General features: G+C 38.0%; 1 protein-coding gene across 2 annotated transcripts in view; it reads right to left on the bottom strand.

Moving 5' to 3' along the window:
* Window positions 1-580: 580 nt before the first annotated feature.
* Window positions 581-26,896, bottom strand: part of LOC120731264 (potassium voltage-gated channel subfamily H member 7-like) — a 41,569-nt gene continuing 15,253 nt past the window's right edge. The window contains exons 4-15 of one of the 2 annotated variants that reach the window (XM_040028201.1): window positions 24,290-24,730; window positions 23,043-23,254; window positions 19,416-19,841; window positions 14,415-14,814; window positions 13,960-14,160; window positions 12,174-12,428; window positions 9,926-10,140; window positions 9,700-9,787; window positions 9,380-9,541; window positions 6,823-6,979; window positions 3,500-3,680; window positions 581-3,215 (exon numbers count right to left, since the gene is read on the bottom strand). In XM_040028201.1, coding sequence (XP_039884135.1) covers window positions 2,928-3,215; window positions 3,500-3,680; window positions 6,823-6,979; window positions 9,380-9,541; window positions 9,700-9,787; window positions 9,926-10,140; window positions 12,174-12,428; window positions 13,960-14,160; window positions 14,415-14,814; window positions 19,416-19,841; window positions 23,043-23,254; window positions 24,290-24,730 — 3,026 coding nt within the window. In that variant the 3' untranslated portion in view covers window positions 581-2,927. Of the gene's footprint in view, window positions 3,216-3,499; window positions 3,681-6,822; window positions 6,980-9,379; window positions 9,542-9,699; window positions 9,788-9,925; window positions 10,141-12,173; window positions 12,429-13,303; window positions 13,793-13,959; window positions 14,161-14,414; window positions 14,815-19,415; window positions 19,842-23,042; window positions 23,255-24,289; window positions 24,731-26,896 lie in introns of those variants that run through there. The other variant, XM_040028203.1, reaches the window with a different exon arrangement.

The following is a 26,896-nucleotide window of genomic DNA, read 5'->3' as shown; positions in this document are numbered from 1 at the left end:
TATATTGTAATGTGCTACTTTGGGCTGACAGGCAGTGCAAAACGGTAAGCATATAGAGACTCAAAAAAATGCATGCTTTGTAGATCCATATGAAAATAAATAAATAAATAACTACAAAACTAATAAGAATTCCCCATAGGCTGCAATAGTATATGTTATATTTCATAGGTAAGTTTTCCCAAACCCTTTAAATCTCAAACCATGATGCACTCATTTAAGTGGCCACTTTCACATTTTTCCCATACAACATAATGTTGACTTAAAAGGAACTCAGATTATTTCAGCTCATGTGATCTCATATACTAAACCACGGTGTTAAAAAAAACACATGGCATAGTCCCCCATTTAGCCAACCAAAACAGGAAAAACATGCTGTTGGCTGTAAGCAACAACTACAATCAAATGCCACATGGCCCGTAAGTGTTCTTTTGTTCTCCAACAAAGACTGATGGAGCTTATCAGACACTTCGGATGCAGGTGGCTGGCAGATGTGCGCGAGCTGGTCGTTATGGACCACGTTTACGTGTGTGACTATTAAACTGGCTTGGGTAACGAAAAGAAAGGGGGGCTGTATTATTTCACCGTCGACCTGAAAAAAGTTGAACAAAATACGCGCTGTAATATCTAGATATTAAGACCAAGACTGTTCCAACAATGTGTCACTTTTTTAATTCACAAACGTTTTTTAAATAACACATTCAAATTGCTGTTAATCTTAATATAATCAGGTATGCACGTCTTCATAGTCAGAGTTCCTTTAACACTTTTGAATAATTATATTGTAAGAGAAAAATGAGAAAGTAAGTTATAAGACACAAAACATTTGATATGATTTTTTTCTATTTCTTTTCTAAATGTAGAAATGTCTATATCATACTTCTCCAAACGGCGAAAAAAAATTCTCAAATCTGCATGTTATATTTTTCCAGATAAGTATGTATAGTGTATTCTGTTGGCTTAACATTGTACACCAGGTGCACATTAGTCATTGCAGTAATAAAGCACATTGTTTATAGAAGAAAACCATAGTCTTTTTTTTTGATACTGTACAGTATATTGCAGTGCAATTGTCCATAACCCCTGAGTCACACTTCAGAGAAGACAGGCATACAACATACATCAGAAAACTCTTATTTGTAATAATGCTGTATTACACTAATGGCTACAGAAGACTTATATTTCTTTCATATACAGACTCATTACTCCTAAAGCCTGGAATGTTTTTATGTGCCCACACAGACTTTACACTCTAAACGGGCTCTAACATTAATGACCAGGCTCATCTGTGACTGTTGCATCATGTAAGATAATCTCCACTGTCCTCAGTCCCTCAGCGTCAGGTGCTAGGAACTGCATTCTGCAAATGGAGAAAGAAAAGCTGTGCCGTCATTTTTCTGTTGTGAAAAAGCCACCTCCTCACGTTTCCGGTGCTCACGTGTTTTGATAGCAGTGCAGGTACCTATGACTCGCTCACATCTTTGTTTCCAAGTCTCAGGTTGGACAGGTTAACTGCCTAAACGAACATGTCTGTATTCAGCTGCTGCCAGCCAGCCTTGGTAACAGTAATGGGTTGGCTCCTTTCAGCGTTCACAATATTTTAGTTGAGGCTTTCATGTGTTCTTGTCTGCTGCTCTGAAGCATAACAAGCAACAATGATCACTTGCATTGAACTTTGGCAGAGAGTAATACAGTTGCGGCTCTCTGTTGACACCCAGCGTCTGGAGAGATAACCTTTCCCTCTTCAGACTACAGGCATGAAAGGATTGAAAAAAGGCTCGATGGGGTTGTTGGCAAATTCTTGTGTAAAGACTTTTAATTTGCTTGGCAGTGTGTGTTAGTCCTGGCTTTCTACAGCCTCCGCTCTCTGTGGATTCTGCACTTGAGTACTGGTAGTATGTTAGTTAGCTTAAAACTAGCACCTTATCCACCAGATGACCCACTTTTGTCACTTTTAAATGACTCACACCTATTGCTCATAAGATGTTATGAAATGCTAGTACAGTAAGTAGTCGTGGTGCCACCATCACCTTCAACTTGTTTTTTGAGAGTATGTTTTTTCCACAAGTTCCTCTATTTTTTGTATCTTTCTTAATACTTTCCATGAATGTTCATCATCCACAGACCCCTCACTGAGGAACAGCTGGCTGCTGTTATGCACCGCACCTCCCGGTGTTTTTGGCAATTCTGCTGCAGAACCTGGTGAGTTATTGTATCCACTGTGGGGAGGTGGAGATGCCAGTCTTTCCCTGGTTTTGCAGATACCAGCAGGAGGAACCCTATTTGTCTGATGACTGGAGCCTGTCTACTGTGAGGTAGGTCAGTCGGCTCTTCTTGCTTACACTTGGAGCTAGTGTCACTATCCACACCTTCGATTTTACCCAAGCCACATAGCCCATGCTAGTGTGACCAACTGTGTGGGAACATAAAATGCTGCAATAGTGTGTCTGCAAAAAACACAAAGTCTGTTAACTAGAAAAGCATTTGCAAAACACATTGGTTGTGTATTTCTATCACAACCTAGTGGAGACCAGCATTCTTGCAGAGTAAGAAGAATTTAATTAAAAATGCTGAAATGCTGTCCTCATGGGTTAAATAGGTGCATCAAGATTAAGTGGGCATCACCATGTAAGTTTAAAGAGCAAAAATGAATGAGGATGATGATGATTATGGATTCAATCCTGTTTTGACAGAACTACTGTTAAAATATGTAACTATTGTTACATATTATACTGGCAGCTGCAGGAATAGTTTCTTAATTCCGTGTCAACCACGTAAAACAGTGTTTTGTCTTCATGCACAATGTAAGAACATCTCATTTCTAATACCAAGCCACAGATGACTGTGCCAGCATGCTGATAAAAGAAACTGCTACTTAGTAATTACAGCATTACAACCTCAATATTAGAATACCGTGCTGCAGAAAAGATTTATGGCCTTGGAGACTCTTGGTCTGAGGCAGGTTTATGGAGTCCAGTGGCATTGAGGTTGGAGTCTGAAGGTGACATGGAAGAAGAGGAAGCAGGGTTTTCAGGTGGAAGAAGGATCAGTGCTGACTGTTGATGCCCTGTGGATGGTTGTTGATGCTGTTGTGCCTCTGTATGCCTCTGCACAAGAAATTCTTTAAGGCTGTCCTCAGTGGGTGCATTCACACTGGCCAAGCTCAACACAGAGTCATTAGATTCCTGAATGGTGCTCCCTAGTTTTTGGTTGGGGGCCTAAAAAAACAGTTTTTGACAATAATAAGATCTTAGTTGCCTGTGCTGGCGTAAATAATCTCATTATATATATACATTTAATATCCTGTTTCAGATGTGAAATTATATTTACCCTTAAAACACAGCTGTATTTGTAGAAAACAAACAAACCAACACGTTTTTAGATGTGACATTTAGTTTAACAGTATGAAAAAGTGAAGGGAAAGGTCTCAATGTGTACATAAGTGGAAAATAAATGCTCTATGTAAAATTATGTCTACCAACTAAAGTGATGGCATCCTTACTTGAGTTCCTGCAGAGCTAAAGAAATGGCTTGCATTCAGAGCAGCCGGCTGAACCTTCACTGCAGATCTGTGATAGTCTGGATTAGCAGTCACAGTGCTGTAGGCAGGCGGTCCCAGAGTTGGTTGCCTCTGCAGCAGCTGCAGGATGGCCTGCATATCAGATAACAGCTGAGATTCTAGCCTAAAAAAAAAAAAGGAGTGATGAGCAAAAACAGACAGATATACTGTATAATATTAGCAAAAGATAAGTATGAAAAGAAAGAGTATTTACGTAACTCGGACAGTGTGAACCTAACTGTGCGTGACAATGGCTGAAAGCACACTCAGATGTGCTTCACTGAGCACTAGATGGAGCCGTTGCTCTGGACAAAATTAAGAGACGGCAACGGTGTGGAAACATTCTGTCAAAGCAATAGATGAAAGACATTGCCCCTGCTAGGAGCGATAATGAGCTTTGTGTGGGACATGTGAATTCTGCATTTACTGTGCAAATAACTATTATACTCATCTGGTAAATCTAATTAAGTCTAGATTTGATCAAAGTTCTATATTTAGGACTTAAGGCAAAAAACCCCAAACCCAACGTGTATTCCATCTAATGCACAAAGACACTGTCAGCCTTTTTGTTTTCCTCATTTAATATGCTGTGGCTCATGAGACACTAAGTAAAAGCAGCCACACAGTATTTTTCAGCGTACCAAACAATATTTTTCTTGGCTATTTACATAGATGTGTAAAAGAGAAAGGCCACACCGACATTTTTTTCCTGCCACATATGCTTTCAGACTAGTCAAAGCCACAAAAACACCAAAATGACAGAGAAGTGCTGCTCATCCTTCAGCCAGCCAGCATTAAAAAAACAAGGTCAGGTATAGTGCAGTGGATAAAATGCCTTATTTGTGCTTAATAAAATGAGCTTGCCCAGTATTTCAGGCACCCTGATGCGATCTTTCGTTCTCTGTGATAATTCCAGCTAAAAATACCATCTGCTGTTCATTTGCGTGTCCGTTTCAGGTGGCTGCTGACTGCAGGTGTGATTCTGAAACTACTGCCAAAGATGTGTTTCTACATTCCAGGAATGACAAAAATAAAATCTATTCATTTTAGGGAAGGTAAAGTACAACGTAGCTGCTAGAAATCAATCTCACCATTTTGTTTCTATCATTATAAATTGTTTCAGGCACATTTTTTTCTGAGCGCTGTTTTGCCATATAAAGACTTTAGTACCAGGTCATTCTCAAGTTTGATTTGCGCCGGTCCTACAATGTTGCATCCTGCTTCCATTAGATCCAACCTCCCACTCCAAGTCCGACAACGACTTCTGCCAGCTAGTTGCCGTCCTCCACCTACTCCTTCACATTTGGTGTAGCCTACTTTTAGCAGTGTGGGAGGTGACATCTTAAAAGAATAAAGCACTGCCTTATCATTTACTGAAATTAATAATAGCATTTATCTGAAAATGCAATGATAAATAAGAATAGTGACAAATATACCTATGCTGTCGCCACAGAACATACCAGAAAATGCTCTAGAGAAGTCCAGTTGCAAAAGACTACCCGAATATTTTTGTGCACAGTGAAAATCCATCATACATTCAATATCTGCTCAAATTAGACAATGTAATTGATAGATAAATCCATTCTTTCTGTTTTTAAGAACTACTATTAATGTTATATATGTAGACTTGAAGACAGTAGAAAAAATAACAACCAATTGAACAAACAGACAAATACATAAACACATAATGCCTCTAGATAAGGCTGCTTCTCTCCCAAATCAGTTTTACAGAATGTTTTGAAAAAATGGAAAAGGCTCCATTTAAAGCCACCATGAGTCACAAGTGAAAATTTGTGACTTTTATGGCGCGCTCGGTTGCTGTAATGTCAGACGTTACATCAGCAGTAGCTATGGTTTACAAATGAGATTTAGATGTTGAATGGAGAAAGTGAGGGGAACAGAGAGGAGCCTTTACCCTGCACTTAAAACTGGAAAAAATATTCCACTCTGCTCCTTCTGAGTCATTTTAAGTGAAATGTTCACTCATATGACTCCATGCATTTTTAATGGGCAGACTGTTGAATCTACCAGTTCAACTGCTGGGTAACAAAAATAACTAATCAGCAAATTACACAGCAGCAACTCAATGCATTTAGTCATGCAGACATGGTCAGGTTGACCGGCTGAAGTTCAAACTGAGCATCAGGGTGGGGAAGAAAGGTGGTTTAAGGGACTTTGAACATGGTATGGTTGTTGGTGACAGATGGGCTGCTGGTATTTCAGAATTTCTACTAATCTACTGACATTTTCTCACACAACCACCTCTTTACAGAGACTGGTATGAAAAAGAGAAAATATCCAGTGAGCAGCACTTCTCTAGATGGAAATGCCAGAGTTCAGAGGAGAATCGCCTGGCTGCTTTGAGCTGATAGGATGGCAACAGAGACTCAAATAACCACTCACTATAGCCAAGGTTTGCAAAAGAGTATCTCTGAATGAGAAACGTGTTGAACCTTGAAACAGATGAGTTACAAGAGCTGAAGACCAGATCATGTGCCATTCCTGTCAGATAAAGACAGGGAACTGAAGCCTCAATTCACATAGGTTCATCAAAATTTGACAACAGAAGATCAGAAAAATGTTGCTTGATCTAACAAGTGTCGATTTCTGTAGCAACAACTGGATGGTTGGGTCAGAATTTGGCATAAACATGAAAGCATTGATCCATCCTGTGTTGTATAAATGTTTCAGGTTGCTGGTGGTGTAATGGTGTGGGAGATATGTGGAGCAACTGAGTGCTATCATGTCAACATAGGCCAAAAAAGACAACTGCACATCTCACTTCAGTAAAGGAATGCCCCTGGATAAATGTAAAAAATGTAATCGTATTTTCTTCAGAACAAGTAGAGCTCCTACTTTAACTTCAAAGTTAACCTAAACTTTTCACATTAAAATTAAAGGAGAGAAGTTTTAACATCATTTACTTAAGTAAATTTAGACAATAATCTAGAAATACTGTCCAAAACAGCAACTCTTTGCACCATCTGGTAAAATGCTACACTGTTTCCAAACAGAGATGTGCTGAGCGCAACTAGTAAGTTTAAATGAGAAGAGAAATTTCTGCAATTTCATGTGGCGCCACACGTGAGCTGTGTGGCTGAAATGGCAAACCATTGGTAAAAGAAAAAGGGTTAGTCAAAAAAAAAAGAAGAAAAAAAACAAGCACTGTTATTCACACTAGAAAAATTCACATTTTCGGGTAATTCATAGTTTATGACAGCAAAGTGAAGCTCAACCATCTGCATGCTGACTCTAAAAATATGTACCTGTTTAAATGGTCCTGAAGCTGACCTAAGCGTTGTTCCACCTCCCCATATGTGATTTCACTGGCAGAATTATCATCCTCTCTCAGGTCCTGGAACTGCGCTGACTCATCCAGGTAGTCTGTAGGCTTCTTACAGGCCCATTTATCACAGCACAGATCTGGAGGACCAAACCAACATGCATGATTTACATCCTCACTTGTAGGTCAGAGCAACGTCATCACTAAACATTACTAAAATAGAATATAATTAATCTCTACAGCAAAGCTGTGTGTAGATCCTTTGTTGTAATTTATCACACTGCTATACCAGGAGAATTATTATATCGGTGTTTTCCAGTTGCAAACTAACCCTGTTGTTATCTCTGTTTGGCACATGGTAGTATTTAACCTGCTGTCCAGTGATATGTGTGGAGCCTCTTTTGTTGTTTTAAACAGAGGGGTGGTTAATTCTGTGATTAAGTTATCTCACTGAACAGACTGTGCAGGTGGCTTTGCACTAATACAATGCGTTGCATAGATTCGTTTAGAGTTTGGGCTGAGGGTGCATTGACAGTCGTTCTCTCGGTCCGACTTTGTATCACGTAGAACCCCAGCTCCAAAACAGTTGGGATACTGGGTACATTTTAACTGGGTAAATTTATTTTATTTTCAATAAAACATAGAAAATCAGGTCATTTTAAATTTGATTATAGCACATATAAACAACAGCACATGGCCTATTGAATCATGCCATTATTTATAAAAAAAAAGAAAAGAAGAAGCCAAAATATAGAAATGGTGTGTGGAAAAACTAAGTATATCCCATGATTCAGCACTTTTATAGCAGCAATAACATAAAGTAATTTGAAGTAATTGTTTTCTGTATGACCTTATAAGTCTCTCATATCATTGCGGGGGAATTTTGGCCCACTCTTCTTTACATCATTGCTTCAATTTGCTGAGCTTTGCAGGCATTTGTTTATACACAGCTCTCTTAAGGTCATATCACAGCATTTCAATCAGGCTGAGGTCTGAACTTTGACTGGGCCATTACTGCACCTTGATTCTTTTCTTTTTCAGCCATTCTGTTGCAGATTTTCTGCTGTGCTTGGGGTCATTGTCCTGTTACATGATTCAGTTTTGCTTTAACTGTTGGACAGATGGGTTCACACTTGACTCTAGAATACTTTGGTATGCAGAGGAGTTTAAATGACTGCAAGATACTCAGGTCCTGTGGCTGCAAAATAAGCTCAAATCCTCACCTTCCCACCCTCGATTTGGCAGTTGGTAATACACTGTGTTTGGTTTTCACCAAATGTGGTGTTGTGCATTGTGATCTGGTTTAAATGATGGTTTGTTTACAAGGAACTCTACAAACTTAACCTTGCAATTTACAATTTCTCTGATTTAGTAGTGTGTCCACTCCTGGAATGACTGACAACTGTCTTGAATGTTTACCACTTATGAATAATCTTTGTCACTGTAGAATGATGGACCTAAAATATTTTGGAAATGGCTTTATTACCCCTTTCAGACTAATAAACTGCAGCAATTGGTTCTGAGACCACTGCTGATGTCTTCCCTCCTCAATATTTTGTTAATGCACACCTGAATGCTCCAGCTGAGCAGTTGCTGCTTTTGGTCCCAAAGTCACGGCTGAAACCGAGCGTTCTCTGTTGCAGCGCCAATGCTTTGGAATAACCTTCCTCTCCATATTAGACAGGCTACATCAGTGCCAGTTTTTAAGTCTTTATTAAAAACCTATTTTTATTCTCTGGCTTTTAACTCTGTGGGTAACTGATATTTTTAAAAAAAAATTTTTTTATTGCTATGTCTGATTTTATTACTATGTGCATATTAGTATTGTACAGCACTTTGGTTTACCAGGTGTGTTTTTAAAGTGCTCTATAAATAAATAAATAAATGATGATGATGATGAAATGAGCAAACTGTCAAAAGTTATTTTCTACAGAGATAATTTGCACGGGCTGATGATTTTTTGTCTGAAGGACTGCAGTTGCATGCTGTTCCTTTGCCACCTGCACTTATAAAATTGTCTTTAAAAGAATCTTAAATGTAGAATAATTTGTGGATGGAATCATATCAATAGTGATCTACAGCATGTAAAGTATTTGTCTGGATATTGGACTAGAAAAAAAATTATTAAGAACAACTGCAAGACCCTGCAGCTCTTCATATGCATGTCTGCAAGGGAGAATAATGCAGTCTTAAATCTATGATTTTTGAGACAGATGACATCCTGTCTCTTAGAATCATAATCAGCTGAGCAGCATTTTGGCAGAAGGCAACCTAAATATTTAAATTCACAAGTTTTTGCTCAAAGCAACTCTAGAAGCCTGGGAACATCCCAACACTCTCCACACAACCAGTCACCCTCTTAGAGTTGCTAATGCAGCGTCAAAGACATTGTCCCTCAGTGTCTTCCCACCACTCACATTAGTGTTTGTCCTACAAATATTCATCACGATTTGCAACACTGCTTTGAAAGTCCTTGCCAAAAAAGCTATGATTTTATTCACCAGATATTTACAATTCATCTGTAAGACAAGATCTGTTACCTTCAAAAGGTGGTTTTCTGTCCAAGCTGTCTCTGACAATAACATCTGAGTCTAGGCCTGGAACTGTGAGTGAAGAGCGACCCAGAACTACTGAAGATCTCTTTAGGCACGAGTTAGACTCTCTCTCCCTTTGAACTTCTTTAACCATTTCTTTGCTTTCCCCTGTAGAATGGCAATCAGCAGGAGTCAGTGGAATAACACCATATCCCATAGAGGACAGACTTTGGATATCGGAGCACCAATCCATGAATAATAACAAAGAAAAAAATTTGCAGCCACAAAGCATGCTTGACAAGGTTCTCCTGTATGTTTCTACTGACCTTTAGACAGATCTGCTGTGAAAGAGATTCTTCTTTTCACATTTTTATTGTCCTCACCATCTGAATCACTTTCTTTGACACTACAGGGCTGCAAAATTAAAATACTTCAATCAGAAAATGTGTCAGTTACCAAGAATAAACAAAAAAAACATAATTTAGGCAAATTACAATATGAATACTTGTTATCAAAACACCCATTAAACACATCGGTCCAAAAAGTTCTTACATTATCTGCCTTAGTGGAGTCATCTCTCAGGTTGAACGTAAGCTCCAGGTTGTTGAAGAAGTGATCTGCAAACTCCGGGTACATGTCTAGCACCTCCAGCAAATCTTCTCGCTGAATGGTGCTCAGGTCACAGTAACTCAGAGCCCGCACATCAGCGTTAGACTTTCCAGGCTTGGCACAGAGATGGATCATTTCTCCAAATATGTCATTTTTACCTGGAGGTGACAAACACACAAACAACAGGTAATCTTGACAGTTTTAGTGGGAAGATGTAAAAATGCTGACTTGAGCTACAGTGAGTTCCAAAAAAAGGCATGACGCAGGCATAAATCTCTGCTACGATTACAATAGGAATTTATTTATCACTCTGATTTCACTAAGGGGCGCAGACGTGTTTGTTTTTGTGGATAATCAAAATCAGACAGCCTCTAATTTCTGTGTAGATGGTCTCCCAGGGCCGGCACATCAGTTGTCTTTCTAGCTTTGATCCATTATTTATGTTGAGGAGTAACTACTAACACACAGCAGCTTTGATGCGATGGGTAAAGGAGGGCTTGATTGCAATTGACACACTTTACTTGTGCACTTCAAAGGCAATTTTTGCACTGATTTTGGCTATCACATAATTAAGCCAGCTCTTCAGTGAACTTGCAAAAAGTGAAAAAACCAAAAAAATCTACGGTAAGCTTAGCTTTTAGTCTGGAGAATAAAAGAGCTTCCTTTGCAGAAATAAGGGCTCATTTTCCAAAGGACGAGAGGCCTGGTTTAAAGGGCATCATGAAAAATCCCTTTGTTGGTGTGGGGGGTTCACTAAATGCCAACAGTGTAAGCAGGGGTTCAGAAGAAAGAGATATGATATGCTGGCTGCCAGTGTGCCTTTCACAGCATGCACCGGACACCTTTCTGCCACAGAGGAAAGCCTCACACAGACTGGTGTGTCTCTCCCCCGCACACAAACACAGAGCTCTCCCCACAACGATTGATTAGGATAAGAGATTAATTCCTCACCTGTAGAACAATGCTAATAGCCTTGCTGGAGTCATGATCATTACAAGAGAAAAATACTTTAACACCATGGGCTGACCATTGCCATGTTAGAGGTTGGTATAGTTCCCCATGTGAGAATAAACTATGGTGATGGAGCATTATAATTATGCTTGAGTGGCTTTTCCACAATAATCACTAATAACACGTTTTGTGTGATGCAGCAACCTTTGCGAAGCTGAAACCTCATTCTTTCAGGTGCAGCTTTAGTGAGAATTAATCTCATGAATAATGAATAAAATCTAATCCAGGCCCGGTCTGGAGTGCATGAATGAAGTTTACTCATGAAGAAAAAATAAATAGACATTTTTCCAGTAATGGTATTTTAACATTGATGCATCAAGCTCAGTATCAATACATAAAGAATGAAAAATATAGCTTCAAATTTAGAGCTGCTAGTTGTTTTAGCCAAATCTGCTTTTTACTGACATTATTTTAATACTCTCTATTTTGCAGCTTTAACTCATTTCCCAGTGCTGTCAAAAAAGTGGCACCATTTTCACTGCGTTCTTTGAAACTGCCAGACAACCTTCCATGAGGCCACTTAATAGAAATGCCAGAGTGTCAAACCTGTCACACAAACACCCCAGAACACTCACAGAAAACGAAATGTGAAAACCCACATGAAGGCACATTTTATTTTGAATTTTCTGATGCTAAATACGCCTAGGTCCAGAACATCTGTGCACATTGAATTCACATGTGGGTACTAGAATGTTTCTTGTACAGTATGTGCTTCCTCTCTGACTATATAAACAAAAGGTAAATCTTAAAGATCTTTTTACAAAATCAACAATAAGCTCAAAACAGTATGAGACTAAATTAGACCTGCCTAAAGTTTTAGTTAGCTTGGTGCTGACATTTAACACACAGTCAGCTGAGAGATCTAAATACAACAGGGAGGTGACATTGACTATTACAGTTCATCACATTTCCAGGTGGAGGCAGAGGATTTTATGTGTAGCAGAGACTGACATTATATGCATACATTATAAAACTCCTGATAGACATTGGCAAAATGTCAAACAGCACAAAAGAGTTTACTCTGGGTATAAAAAATTTCCATACAGGACTTAAATTTAAAAGCTCTTAATCAACTGAGCACCTTCCACCCAACCTACTTATTGTAATTGAGACAAAATATCAAATAAACACTAGATGTTGGAACACATCAGTAAAATGATCAACAAGGGGTTGTATTTACCCAGGATAGCTACCACAATGTCATCTTTCAAGATCTCAATAGAACCACGCGACAGAAAATAGAGAGCAGTGAGCACATCACCACCGTGGACCAGAGTGTCTCCGGGAGGCACATGAGCGGAATTGAAGCGCATGGCCAAGGCCCTCAAGCATCCTTTGGTGGCTCCTTGAAAAGCTTTGCAGTTGTCCAGAAGACTCCTGTTGAGGTGAAGGCAGATATCTGCCTGTAGGCACTCGGGAAACCCTTTTAACACCTAAGATGCGGAGAAAAAACAGTAAATAAAAGTGCTCAAAACATTTGTTTGATATCCTTACAGAGATGTGTTTCAGAGATAATTGTGACCACATCATCAGATCAGTTTGTCAAGCTTTGTTCTCTCAGATACAAAAGCACACTAGTTAGAAAAAAAAGCACTTTCAAAAGAACTTTGTATAGAGGTGGCCTCTAAACTTGTGAGTTTTTAAAGAAAACAAAGCACCCATACACTTGAGGTGGGCTGACAAATACTAGTATTTTGCAAAGGATGGCACTAAAAGGATACTCTCCCCTGTTGATTTTAAGAATTTAATTAATAGCATAAACACAGGCATGCAAGGAAATGTGAAGTACATGCAGGCTTGAATGGATGCTGCCATTACAGAGAAAGGAGAGCATAAGACATATGAAGATATTATGCATATTTTTCAAAAGAAATAGGCTGTCATGACATTGAAATGATTAATCTGAATAAACTACACTATAAGCTGAACCGGTAACAAAGCAGATCAGAATCAAAAGTGTGCTATGCGTTTGCATCTACACCTGTTAATCTAGTGTAGTTATGCACTGAATTCATACTCTGATATATAGAATGTACTGAGTGAGTCCATCAAACACTACGTTTACATAACTTACTAAAGCTGAGATACAACAGAAGCTGTGTTTTTAAAAAATATTGTTGGTTTTTGCTTTATAGCTCTAAATCACTGAACAAGAATAATGTAAAGCAAACTTTAGACATTACAATAGTAGAGATGTGGTAAGTATTCAGAAAATTACCAGGAGCTAATTCATGGGAATGTAATGGTTCACAAAAAATGTAACATTTGCCTTTTTTTTCTTAAATAAAGGATTTATTTAATCGTCATTTTCAAAAATGTACCTGGGAATAGACGTCTACTGGTAAACTTGTACTATTACAATCTCAAATGTGAAAAAAAATCTTTGTATGTCTCTAAGTTTAATGTCTTCATTTTATTATATTACTTCCTTCCTCATCATCACAGTATCTGTTGGATATCCTCACACATGTCCAATTAGCCAGTCGGTCACTTTGGTATATACAGCACCAGTTGTCTACCTCCCATTTATCAGAATGTTTTTGTATTATGCTGTTAATCTTCCAAGGCATTCCCTTCTCGCCTGTCCCCAGTTAGATTTATTTGCTACAATGCCTGACCTTCAGTGTCTGACCTTAACTTTGATTAGAGACTATCATGTTGAACTTGAGTCTACCTCCTGTGTCCTGCATCTGGGTCTTCTAACCCACAGTCTGTAGACAGCATAATGAGGTTCTTATTTTAAACAGTGATCAGACAGAAACCCATTTTAAAAATTTAAAGAAATTAAATATGTACCTCCTGCTCTTACCAATGAAGAGATGTTAATCCAATTGAAAAGCAGACAAGGGAGAGAAAAAAAGCTCTTTTAGTAGCATGCATTTATATTGTCATCAGTGCAATCACTTGTTTTGTTGGATATCCATATCCATTACAGGGACAGGTGGATGAGTGACTTCAGTTATTTACCGTATTCATATCAATGCCATTAGTGTAGGTCCATGAGTGCTGGAAGTACTCTTCCAGCCTTTGCCTCAGTGGGTTGGGAATTTGATGAAAACGGATGAATTCCTTGACCCGTAACATTTGAGCATGATAGCGGGCCGTACCCGAGTAGAGCCTCTGGATGATGGCAGAAACATTTCCAAAAATGCTGGCATACATCAGGGCTGAAATAAAAAAAAAAGCAATGAGTGAAGAGAGGGTACTGTTTTTACTACAGTCAGCATATTTACTGCTGTTACCCATGAAGACACAGGTAATTTGATAGAATGTCAACACATTCTGCTTAAAACATATACAATGTATTGTGAAGGACCTGGAAAAAAGATAGATTTTTGCTCAAAACCCATTCAAATGATAACAAAAAGAATAAAATAATGGTAAATTGAAATACAACCTGAAAAGCATATAAAATACTCACAGCCAATCAGCATGACACATATGGAAAAGACCTTCTCTGAGTTGGTGTTGGGGGAAACATTTCCAAAGCCCACACTGGTCAGACTGCTGAATGTGAAGTAAAGTGCTGTGACATACTTGTCCTTGATAGAGGGACCAGAGTTAGGATCACTGTAGTTGTATCGCTTTCCAATTGACACGCCCAGATTGTCTAGCCAGCCAATCCTGTGTTCCAAGTAAGGCTTCTCCACATTGCCAATGGCATACCATATACAGGCTAACCAGTGGGCGATAAGGGCAAAGATGCACATGAGCAGCATTAGGACTGCAGCTCCGTATTCAGAGTAGCGATCCAGCTTCCTGGCTACACGCACCAATCGCAGAAGCCTTGCTGTCTTCAGCAGGCCAATGAGAGTGGTAGTCTAAAACAAATATACAGTAAGGAAGATTATTAGTAATAGCAACAGTAGTTTGGATGCTAGATCAACGGTTTTAGATATTGCTTCATCATGCTAAAAGATCTGACATGTTATCTACTACTTATCTACTAAACTTGTCTGCATGTGTATTTCCTTTATATTATCAACAAGTCTAAAGCTGTGGCCAGTTTCACATTCACTTCACAAACTAATGAGCTTCCTTAAAAGAAAAAACTGGATAAGACACCCCAGAGCTCTTTGGTCAAAGGCAAATTAAGTGAGAAATAAGGACACCAGCAGCCCACAGATAAATCTTCATTTGTTCAATCCTGAACAAAGAGGCACACTCATTTAATGGGTCCCTGGGAGCTGTGTAGCTGCTATGTGTCAATAAGAAATGTGCTAACAACTGTAACTGCAATTCCTATTAAAAGGACCATTTGTTTACCTGACAATTACAGAAGAAAAAGTCCAACAAGAAACAATGACACTTCGTTCATAATCACTTCTTTATATCGTTTACCATTAGTTATCTAAAGGTAAATGAACAAAATTCCACATCATTCTTCTATAAATATTTCAGAATTTCTCTGTCTTTTATCAAAATGTTGACAGTCATTGCAGCACAGGTTTACCATTGGTGTAATTTTGGAGGAAATGGGAGCGCCACAGTAGTTTCTAACTGAGGGTTTAAACTAAAAAAGGGGTTTGATATCTCCCCATCACTGATTTATAATATTAACAAAAATGTACTTTAAAATATTTTCTCACAAAGCAGATGAAAAAGGTAATATCTTGCATTTCTGCAAACTTCAAATACAGCAGCTTCAGTTTCAATCTGGACACAAACACATTGCATGTGAATGTTATAGTAACCACTCATGGCAGTTTTGAGGCATTTTTGGTAGATTAAGAACACTGAATGAGGGTAAGCTACAATATCTAATTATTGTATATATACAATAACTTATTGTATGCGATACGCTATACACTATAGCCATATTGTATGTGGCCATAGCTTAAATTAAATGACATTTTTTTTTTTTTACATGCCAAATACTTTATGAGGAACAATGGCATGCACATTTAAAGTTTCTTAGCCCCAGATGCACGTATTTCCTGTTAGCCAGAGATGGGCAGTAACAAACACATACTTTGTTACTATACTTAAGTAGAATTGTTATGTATCTATAATACATACCTTTTAACAAAAATATATCTACTTTCTACTACTTCTACTACTACTTTAGGCTTAAACCATTTGAGGGGAGTTATTTCTTGCCACAGCATGCCTTCAAACACCAAACTAATTTGAATCTAAATGGAGGGAACAATAACATATAAAACACAACCTTATTGGTGTATCCCCCACTTGTGCTTATCATACACAAAGAGTTGAAAGAGCCAAAAAACACATAATTTATGCATCATTAATATCACCACACCTAGGTGTTAAAGTCAGCCAGAAGCATTTTAGGTGCAGATATCTGTAAGTTGAAGTTACTGTTCTTCAGGATCTATTGCTACACAGCAAGCACAAAGCCAATCACTTCTTTCTTTTTGTGTTTTCAATGGCAGCTCATTTCAAAAGCCACATTTCTATCAGTTAAACAAATATATCGTACACGATGTGTTGCTGAAATTAGGATTTTCATTTGATTTAGGTTGCTTCATATACTAGTTGTTTTAAATCAGGCAACACTGGCTACTTAAAATAGTCCACTTTAAAACAATGCAGTATGTTGGACCAATGCAAAGCAGCTATAGTGGTCATGGTTAACATCAAGTGTAGCAGACAAATCTAAGGTGATGATGCTGATCAGATTCATTCATTGAATTCTGTCTTTACACTAGATTTATGCTGTCTGGGGTGGGAAATCAGTCAGAGATAGAGCATGTAACCCCAGCTTAAATCTTGTCAAATTGAGTTGGCTAAATCCACAAAGAGCAGCAGCACAGGTCAGTTCATCACAGCCTGTTCACAAAATCTACTGAAGCTCACAACAACAATTATTGTGACTTATTTGTGATTCTTTCCCCCACACTGCTCCACTATAAGTGATCTTAGGGTTCCCATACCAGTTGAATTCCACGTTAACCCTTGATTATCCTCATTTTCCTGTGTGGACGCAAACTGCAATGAAGGCAACAACTGAAATAGAACTGAAATAAAGCCTTCATTCATATCATTGTATTGGTATTATTTAATCATAAAATTAATATGACATGAGCTTCAGTTAGCTTTGCGTATAGCAGCTGGTAGAGGAGCAGCTATTTTTTTAATATAATACCTCTTTACTTTAGAGCCTCCACTTTTTTGCTGTTACTTGAGCAACAAAGTTGAATCACTACTTTGTGTACTTCTACGTAATGAATATGTCTACTTTTATCACCTCTGCTGTCAGCTATTTTATGATTGCTATTCTTGGCATGTACCAAAATGGTTTCTTGTGAAGCACTGATGGGGCATTGGCTATGGGTTAACTAAATTTGTGTCTCTGTGGCCTGTATTTGTTGAATTCCCATCATCTTTTCTAACCAACACTAGGACAGAACCATTAATTTGCCTTAAAGTATTGTAGCAATTGGTGATCATTTTCTCATTCCCTTCCATATGTCTACACTCTCTTGTTCAATCTCTCCAGTTAAGTCAAGAATTTCTTGGCTGTGCTTTAATTAAAAGTCTGAATGTCAGTCAGACTTAGACAAGGTGTTTAAAGTCAGAAATAATATCACAGGGCCAGTTTTACACTGATAAATCTGAACAGAGATATATACAGAAAAGCCAACACACAAAAAGGGCAGCAAGAGAAAATCAGAGCATCACAGGTCCAGAAAGAAGGAAAAGAAGACTCAGGGAGAAATTTGAACCTCATATCCAAGTATGATGTAAGGCTGAATGTAATGTTAATGTAAATATATAGGCAGCTCCACAAAGATTTTTTTTGAAGCTTAAAGCACTTAGATGTTTTAAAATGATAGCCTGTGCTAATGGCTTGTCACACTGACTCAAAATTTATTGTCGAAAACATTGCAAATCTATGCTACAGTTTACTTTTTTATGTTTTATTTACTTACTTAAAACTCACTTTCCACTTACAAAGTCCCTTTTCCCCCTAAGTATGTTAGATCGTCATTAAATCTAAAGTCCTAAACTGATTTAAAATGTGAGGCTTATGTTTGCGTATAATTGCAGTGTGATGGTAAATGAACATTAGTCTCCTTCTCAACCGCTAACAGCGCCTGTTTTACTGATAGATGTGATTCATCCAAAAAGAAAAAAACAGACAACTGAAACGTAATCAAAGTGAACTGAATGAAATCACAGCATTAACTGTACCTTCACAGGTAGCTGGGTTTTATGGTTACACAGGGCTACACAGCCTCATCACTCTGTCATTCTACTAATCTCTATCAGAAACAACATTTACAGGTTCAAGTCAGGACAAAGCAACCAAATTCACAATGAAACTGCTGGACACTGGACAGTAGTTTATATAATAAACGTTCTCAAAACATTCCGTTTTTCATATTGCCCAGTTTTGCATGATAACTTTCCCAATATGTTCAATACTATGGTAAAACGAAGTTGTTTTTAAAGCAAACAGACACTGAAATCTATTTCACATATTTTTCCTACTCTAATCAAAAGGTTTACTTAAGCGATTGTAGGTTAAAACCGTCTTATTAAGCTGCTAAATTGAATGAGCCTTGTGAAAAACCATCTGCCACTGTCTCGGCTGGTTTTGTTTTCTGAATGAGAATGCTGCTGAGCGGGATTTTTCATGTTCAATCTGACATAAACATCAAGATGGAAAGCTATAAATAGAAGTCATGCAAGCACATGTTCTCACTGTATAACTCTATCTATCTATTTATAGAACAGGAGTCAATTGGTTTTTCATTTTTGGCAAAAGTGGAAGTTAAGTAAACATAGTCACATACTCGTAGTGAGGATGTGCTTTAGTTTCAAATCATGGTCTCGTTTTGCCGGCTCTGTTTTGTTTGTCACTGTCTGGTGAGTGAAACAGATGTCCATGTTCTTTTTGATTTGTTGTCATTTACTGAACTGACTCCGCAGCAGCCGCATTGATGGAAAAGATTATTATGGTTTACTGTATAATCAGGAGCTTTCCGGGTGTAATGGAGTGTCTACAAAGCACGATAAAGCCCTGAAGTGGATCCAGAGCCTTAGGGGACATATCCTACCAACAAACAAGCCAACAGTCCTGGCAGCCAGCCTACCAATGGACATCTCACATCTGCATGTAAGCTGTGCACACAGCCCTGTTGGCCTGCTCCTCACATAAATGCATCATTGATTGCCATTTGGTAAGCCATTAATCCGTGTAAATGGATTCTAGAATGAGGACCATTCAAAAAAAGGGAAAAAAAAGAAGAAAGAAAGAACGAAAGGAAAAAAACATGCAATTTAAAGTAATCTCTATGGAGCCAAAATATTCAGGCTTTAAGTAGTGGAACAGGGGCAAGTACAACAGTCCAAGCATCCCTGGGGTGATGTGCAGTAAAGCTCCCTGGGAGAAAAAAACAACTAGCTGAAAAAAAACTAAATACATGCACAAAATTAACAAAAGATTACATACCTCATCTGATCCTGAGCCAAATATTAGAAGATCAAAGGGAATTGCTGCCACCATGTCTATAAGGAACCATCCTTTAAAATAATGGATTGCTATCTTGGCTGGGTGGCTGACCACTTCCTCGTTTTGGTTTACATAAGTTGTCCTGAAGTTTATGAGGATGTCAATGATGAACATGATGTCCACAATTAAATCTACTACATTGAGAGGGTTGCAGGAGTATCCGCATTCTCGTCTCTTCTGCTCCTCTTGGTCATTGAGAAGAAAAGCAGCTGAGTACGGAGTGAGGATCGCCGTGTAGATGACCAGCAGCAGGATCAGCCAGTCCCAGACGGCTTTGAATGGGCTGTAGTGAAGGATCGTGAATTTGTCAATACGAGGTGTTTGGAGTTTGTACTCTGGCAGCACATCTGCTCCGAGGGACAGGACCTGCAGGAATGGTGAGAGAGGGTCAGAAGAGCTACAAAAATCACTTGATTACGTCGCTGTCAATTTTTATTTTGGGTCAACCTCTTAGAATAATTGATAATATTACAGGCTATAGGTTTTAAGCTTATGGTGCTTTTTTGGTATAAAACAATATATTTTGAATCTATAATTTGATTAAACACAGTTTCCCATTTCATATATCAAATCCACGGGTCATTTAATCAGCTCACAGACTTTAAGGAATGAATTGATAACAACTGTGACACCCAATGTGTCCTCTACAGTCAAACCGAGTTAGTCAAAGATAGCCATTATGACAAGTGGATTGCCTCTGACCTGGCACTATAAATAAATGTTACTACCACTGACTTGTTCTCCATTTGCAGGAGGTACATTGAATTACTCTTGGAAAAAGCACTTGATAGACTGAAGAAAAGTAAAGTCTGCATACATTTTAACTGATAGATATGAATTTACTATGCAATGTGGTACCCAAATATTTGTTTTAATTTCCCCAGATGAATGAGCTCTGGTTAGATGGTAAATTATTCAATGTGGTCAGGAAAGCAAAGCCGTTCTCTGTTTCTGGCTTCACAATGCGCGACAGACTAGCAGAAAGGGCTCTCTTATGGCAGAAAATGGTGTACGATTGAGGATGAGGGCAATGGGTCTTTCTATTCTTTTCAGCACATTCCCTTATCTTCAGCACATGAATTATAGATTTCCCCATGCTAGCAGTCAGGAAGCAGATGCAGCGTTCACATCTCTGCAGTGTCTTCAAACTCCAAACTAAAATCAGCAGGGAGGGAGAACATTTAATCACGATGATGGTTCTTTTTCATTTATAGATGAGAAAGCTGTGGTGAAAGAAGTTTAAATATAAGGTTTCTGAGCTTCTCTTTTGCTTAGTTACTGGGCCCAAAAGCATTTTATAGTGTCTTACACAGAGTTCTTAATTTATTGAAATATCCCAAAACAAAACACATTTTGTTATTTATCAGAATAACTGCAACATTATCCCTAAAGTATACTTTGTTTGGTAGTGTGCACCTGCATGCGAACAAAAATGTCTAATCAGCCAATCACACAGCAGCAGCTCAATACATTCAAGCATATAGACAAGGTCAAGATGCCATGCTGCATTCCAAACAAAGCATGAGAATTGGGAAGAAATGGGTTTTAAGTGATTCTGAACGTGGCATGGTTGTTGGAGGCATACACACTATTTCAGAATCTGCTTCTCTACTGGGATTTTCCCACACAACCATCTCTAGGGTTTACAGAGAATGGCTAGTAAAAGAGAATATATCCAATCCAGCAGTTGATGTGCAAAGGCCGAGATGAAAGGCCAGACTGACAGGCTGACAGAAAGACAGTAAATCAACTAATCATGTGTTTTTACCAAGGTATGTAGAAGAAGCACTTGGTATAAACAACAAAAACCATGGATCCACACTGCCTTGTATCACCATTTCAGGCTGGTGGTAATGGTCGCGTACCAGTTTGGGGGATATGTTCTCTTCAGCCTGCTAGAGTATTGTTGCTGACCCTGTCCATACCTTTATGACTACAGTGTACATATCTTTCAGTGGCTGCTTCTATCCATAAAATACACCATGCCACAACTCTCAGATCCTTTCAAACTGGTTTATTGAACATGAAAAACACGACTAGACTCAAATGGCTTCCACAGTCACCAGATTGCAATCCAAAAGAGCACCTTTGTGATGCTATCAAGTCAGGATGGACCAAAATCTATTCTGAAGGCAAAATGGGCGGGGTCATACTAGTAAGGTGTTCATAAAAAAGTGGCCAGCAAGTAAACATTTTAGGTTTTTCCCCTCACTTAATTTTATGAAACATTGTTTTTTTTATTAGTTTAAAAATAAAACCGCAATGAATACTGACATGTCTAGCTAGCCCTAGAACCCCTGCTTGTTCAAGTGTTAAGAACAATTCATCATTAAACATAATGAATTAATAGGTTCTATAGGGAGTCAGTGAAATGTTCTTGTTGTTGTTCTGAAACAGAAATAGATGTTTTTTCTCTGATATTGCCACTAAGTTTGCTTCAAGATGAAAGTACTTTCATCACTCGGGACATGTACTGGTATCCTGGGTGGTTTAGGGCTCAGGTGAATATTCAACTTGAATAGTGATATTATAGCAAGAAGGAATGAAAAGAGCTATCAGAATAAATACACTTGTACTCTTGCCCTCTTGCAACTGTGTCCATGGTTCCCAGAGCTGCACTCCAAAGATGCACACATATACAGATGTAAGACTTGAAACAAAACACAGAATTGCAAAACTGGAACTTATCACCAGAATAACTGTAAACTAAAACAAAACATACATTTTTGTCTTAGACTTAGGGATTGAGACTCCTCTAACTCCCTTCACTCGCAAGTTATTTGTCAAAATAGGCAATACTAATGTTTCATTTTTCAGCTTATTGTACTAGATATTCAATAAAATCATCGAATCATTCCAAATCAATACATAGAGTAAACCTACAAAATTAGCAGCATGTTTGTTTGCATGAAGAAAGTGTAGCTGGGCTGGAAAATAATTCCCAGCCTGAATATCTGTTTCAACTCCTGGCACTACTCCTCTATTTATGTGGATGGGCAGTAGCCATATGTTATCTCTGCAGCATGATAGACTGCCAGCTGTTTCTTAGCGTCTCCAAAAGTAAGGCTTGTATTGTTTTCATCTTTTGAATCTATCTGGCATCATGGGAAAAATGGGGAAGAGAAAACTACTGCAAAAATGATTTTGACCACTTTGGTATACACTTCTCTGGTTCAATGCCTCTCTATGTAAAAGTCTTGCTATCTCAGTTGAGTTGAGAAAAATTTAGATGATATTTAGTTATTGGCATTGCGGCTGGTGCGATCTGATTGCAACATGATTTCTTCTTTAATATAATGAGCTGTCAGTGAATCATATCTCATCATCTTCATGGAGGCATCCAATTTCAGAACTACTTTTGAAATGATTAGTGCACTGGCAAGCTTCCCATCCATCCCTCTCAGTGACGTTCTTTGAAATAGAGAACCAAGGATATGTGTGGAAAGGTGGATGGATGGATTTCTAAGCGTTGGACCCAGGTCAGAGAAATGGTAGCTGAGAGAGTTTTGCAAGTCAAACAATAACAGATGCTTCAATGTAAAAATAAATTGGAATTTTCAGACTCACCTGTGTGACCTTTTCTGTTACATTGTGAGTTCTTTCTTTAACCTTTGGTGCTATGATGGGTTTCTCACTTGTTGGTGGAGAGTGGGTCTTCTTCTCTGTCCCCTCTGAGAAGTTGAGTGCAATCAGGGGGATCTTGTTGATAGTGCTATATTTGTTGATGTTTGAATCAGAGGTAGAGCCAAGAAGGCTGGACTTCACGTGGTTGAAAGGGCCTAGTGTTCAAGAGCAAATGGCAGCCACATTAGTAACCTTGGCAAGATGTAGAGGTTAACACAGTATTTGGTGGGGGTTTTTTTTGTTGTTGAATAAATATTAAGAAATTACCTGCTTCACCCTGATTAAACAAGCAGATTTTTAATCTCCTGTCCATTTTTAGGTATTATGGCAATATAACCATAATACGCTGAGCTTTGTGTACTATAAATCTATTTCTAGCCAGAGAGAATACCAGCCTCATTTACTGTACATGCACATCACCATTGACTAATATAATCTTACATCAACTGATAGTGGAGGAACTACTGGGAATTTTTAGTATTTTTTTCACCCAAGAAAAAATGTGCTACAACACATCTAACGTGCTTTTAGAGCTGCGGTTGGCTGTGAATTAAAGCCTACTAGGAATCGGGGGGAAACTGATTTATTCATACACAAGCCTTTAAATTACACATGCCTAAAAAGCAATGTTTTCACCTTCTGTTTTTCTCATAGCTATACATGTGTCAACACACATGTCAACTCTGGGCTGGACAAAGCATATCTCTTTCTAAAATTATTTTCCAGGACAACAGAGAAGTACTGAGTAAAGACTAAGTGTGTCTGGCACCAAAAACAGTGTCGGTTTATGGCTTTTCTTTTTTTTTTTTTTTTTTAAAGAATTTTGCCTCACAATTTATGCCTGATAGCCCACATGGATTTTAACAACAGTTAGTTTGCACAGCTATGTAGGTGCCATATAATATGAACACGGATTGAGACAAATTATTTAAAAGCAATGCTATTATCTACGATTTTACAGATGTTAAGATTACATTGTGACAAAATGATGACATCTGTCTCAATCATTAGTTTACAATCATTTCAGTGCAGTAAGCCCATATAACCTATTGATATATTGGTCAGACTTTACTTATCATAGTAGAGTTAAAACATGAGCAGCCAATCGTAAGGTGTTGGCTGGGCCAATATATTAATACGACATAACACAGACAGAAGCTACAAGTTATAGAGCGTAGTGTAGCACATACCTTCATTTGTATGGCGATCCCTGAATAAGTTTTTTGAATTGGAACTATAGCCTTCAATTTCATGAACGGATGAGGCCCTTCTCATGCTGCTGATGCTGCCTCTGGGGAAGGTATTTGACAGGGAGGTAGAGGACTGGTGTGGCTCCGAATGGTAGAGTTTCTCCCAGGGGAGTTTAGGGGATGAATGGTCAAGTGGTTCAGGACCGATGCTAGCCTGGGAGGAGTGGTGGCTTGAGCCTATGAGGGCATGTGTGTCATTGGCCTCAATGGGACTGCAAATGCTCTTGGTGGGTGATGGGAAACTCTCCAGGGCCACTGAGTCCTCATCCTCTTTGGGCAAGTCCACCATCACAGCATCTGGGTCCTCTTGCGGAAGAGATTGCTTGTTGGTATTCATCAGGCTCAAAGCAGCCTGGCGGAAACGGAAGAATCTACTCCTCCCTAAAAATAGAAAGGACATTGAGAGAAGACCTCAATGTACAGCACAGTAATATGTATATCTATAAATATATTTAATAGCCCCAGGAGCATGTCTGATATTGTTTTCCATTGCGAGTTTTCTATTGTGTATGTGTCATCATTGACTGATTGCTGTAGTGCTGGTGAATTTTTTTGTGTTCCTCATGTGTTCTAGTCCTTAATGTGTAATAAACCTTTATTTTGGTTGGTTGATTTATATATGAACCTTCCAGAATATAATAAACAGGTTTCTTTTTGTTGCAAATATCTGTCTTTGTGTCCTGCACTCATCTCCTAAGTCCCCAGTACTGCAGCAGTCTGTTGTTGTTATTTGGTGCATCCTGCATATCTTTGAAGGATTACAGTCGAATACATCTATCCATTGTGCCTAAGGACAATGGTATTTTACTCTAATGGTTTCAGTTGAATTAGGTATAGTGAAACAAAGTAACATTATCCATAGTTTATTCTGTTTTGTTGTATTGTTAATATTCACATAACATGCATTCTATGAAAACTGTCTCCTTGAATGGTTTTTGATATCTTGGTATCTTTCCACTCTAGTCTCTACATACAAATGACAAATTATCTTTATAACATTTATAAATGTCTGTAAAAACAAACAAACAAGACAAAAAAAAAAAGAAGAAGTAAATTTACTATTCTCTGAATTAGATTTTAACTTGAGTCTTTCCTTTGGTGCATAAATGCTAGTATGAAAGAAAGATGAATGAATGAATAAAAAACTTAATTCAAGGTTTAAAAAGAGAAACAGAAAAATAACAATTCTTTGTTTAATCACAGAGTGAATCTCATTACAACAAAATTCAGTAACAGTGACATTAGGGGGCTGTTTCATAAGCACAAAAATAAAGGACAGCTACACACATCAGTCTTGAAGACATGCCTGTACTCATTCAGTAGGCTTCATCAGTTCTATTGATTTAGGCAGTTTCCAAACCTTTTAAACTGAGTGTACTGACTTTACTCACTTTGATGTCACATGACATTAAGTAAGGTCACAGTATTAATAAAGTTATCATAGGGGTCTAGTATAGTGTGCTGTTAAGGAGTGTTATATAGGCTGAAATGTTTACCACAATGATGCTACAAATTACCGACAACATATGATGCAGTTCACCTTCCTCAATTTTTATTTTTATGGATGCTCCATGTCGCCAGTCTCGAATTGGACTGCAGATCATTGTTGTTGTGCTAATGTTTGCTTTGGTTATTAGGTTGGAAAGATCCTACTCACTTCCTTTGACACGCTATCCTTTTATAGAGTATCTGTGATGTTACATTAAATTTCTACTCCTCTGGCCCGTGTGCTGTGCTGGATATATTTTTTACTATCATGCTGCTATATTGACAAAAGCTTTTTAAAGCTTTTATGAAAAATGATTAAAGGACTGGGTTTATAAAAAATGTCTTATCACTTATCAGCCAGGCACTATCCACTGCCTTTAAGTAGAAATAATGAAAAACTGGTATGCAAAATCAATCAAAGACATACCCATATGGCATATTTACATGCCTTATTGTTGGATAAATGCATAAAAAGATGATTTTGTAGGCTGGACTTTTTTACATGTCTTGAAATGCTGTATAGTTATTTATCTGACATTAAACTTTTCATTTAGTCCCTAAATACAGTAAGCTTGACTTCATAAACAATCATTAATATAATATTAGTACTGTAAGGATCACAATTTATAGATATCAAAAAGGATATCTACAAATTGTGTAAGTCTAGCATATCATATCATATCATATCATATCATATCAAGTGTATTCAGTATTCATTAATTAGTTGTTGTGAAATCAAAATGATACAATTCTTTTATAGGTTTTTATTAGTGCATAAATGCTGACATCATAATAAGATAAGGCACTTTAGGGGCTTAATGTGTACCTGTGTGGAAAGTTAGATTGCTTACCTTCTGAATATGTAGGAGGAATTTTCAGACAGACAGTGTATTATATTATTGTGTATCATACTAAGAGGATTTTTAAAAAATAATATTTTAGCATATTTATGACACTGTGATAGTGTGGCTTACAAGGACATGCCTATGTGTATAGTTGAGCTGTATTCATTTGGCAGCATGCACAACATTTCAAGAGATGTTTTTTAGTTGGTTCTCT

This window comes from Simochromis diagramma, unplaced genomic scaffold (assembly GCF_900408965.1).
Source record: "Simochromis diagramma unplaced genomic scaffold, fSimDia1.1 OVJJ01000343.1, whole genome shotgun sequence".
Lineage (NCBI taxonomy): Eukaryota > Metazoa > Chordata > Actinopteri > Cichliformes > Cichlidae > Simochromis > Simochromis diagramma.
The sequence above is the reverse complement of the archived record's forward strand: the minus strand, read 5'-3'. Positions and strand labels throughout refer to the sequence as shown.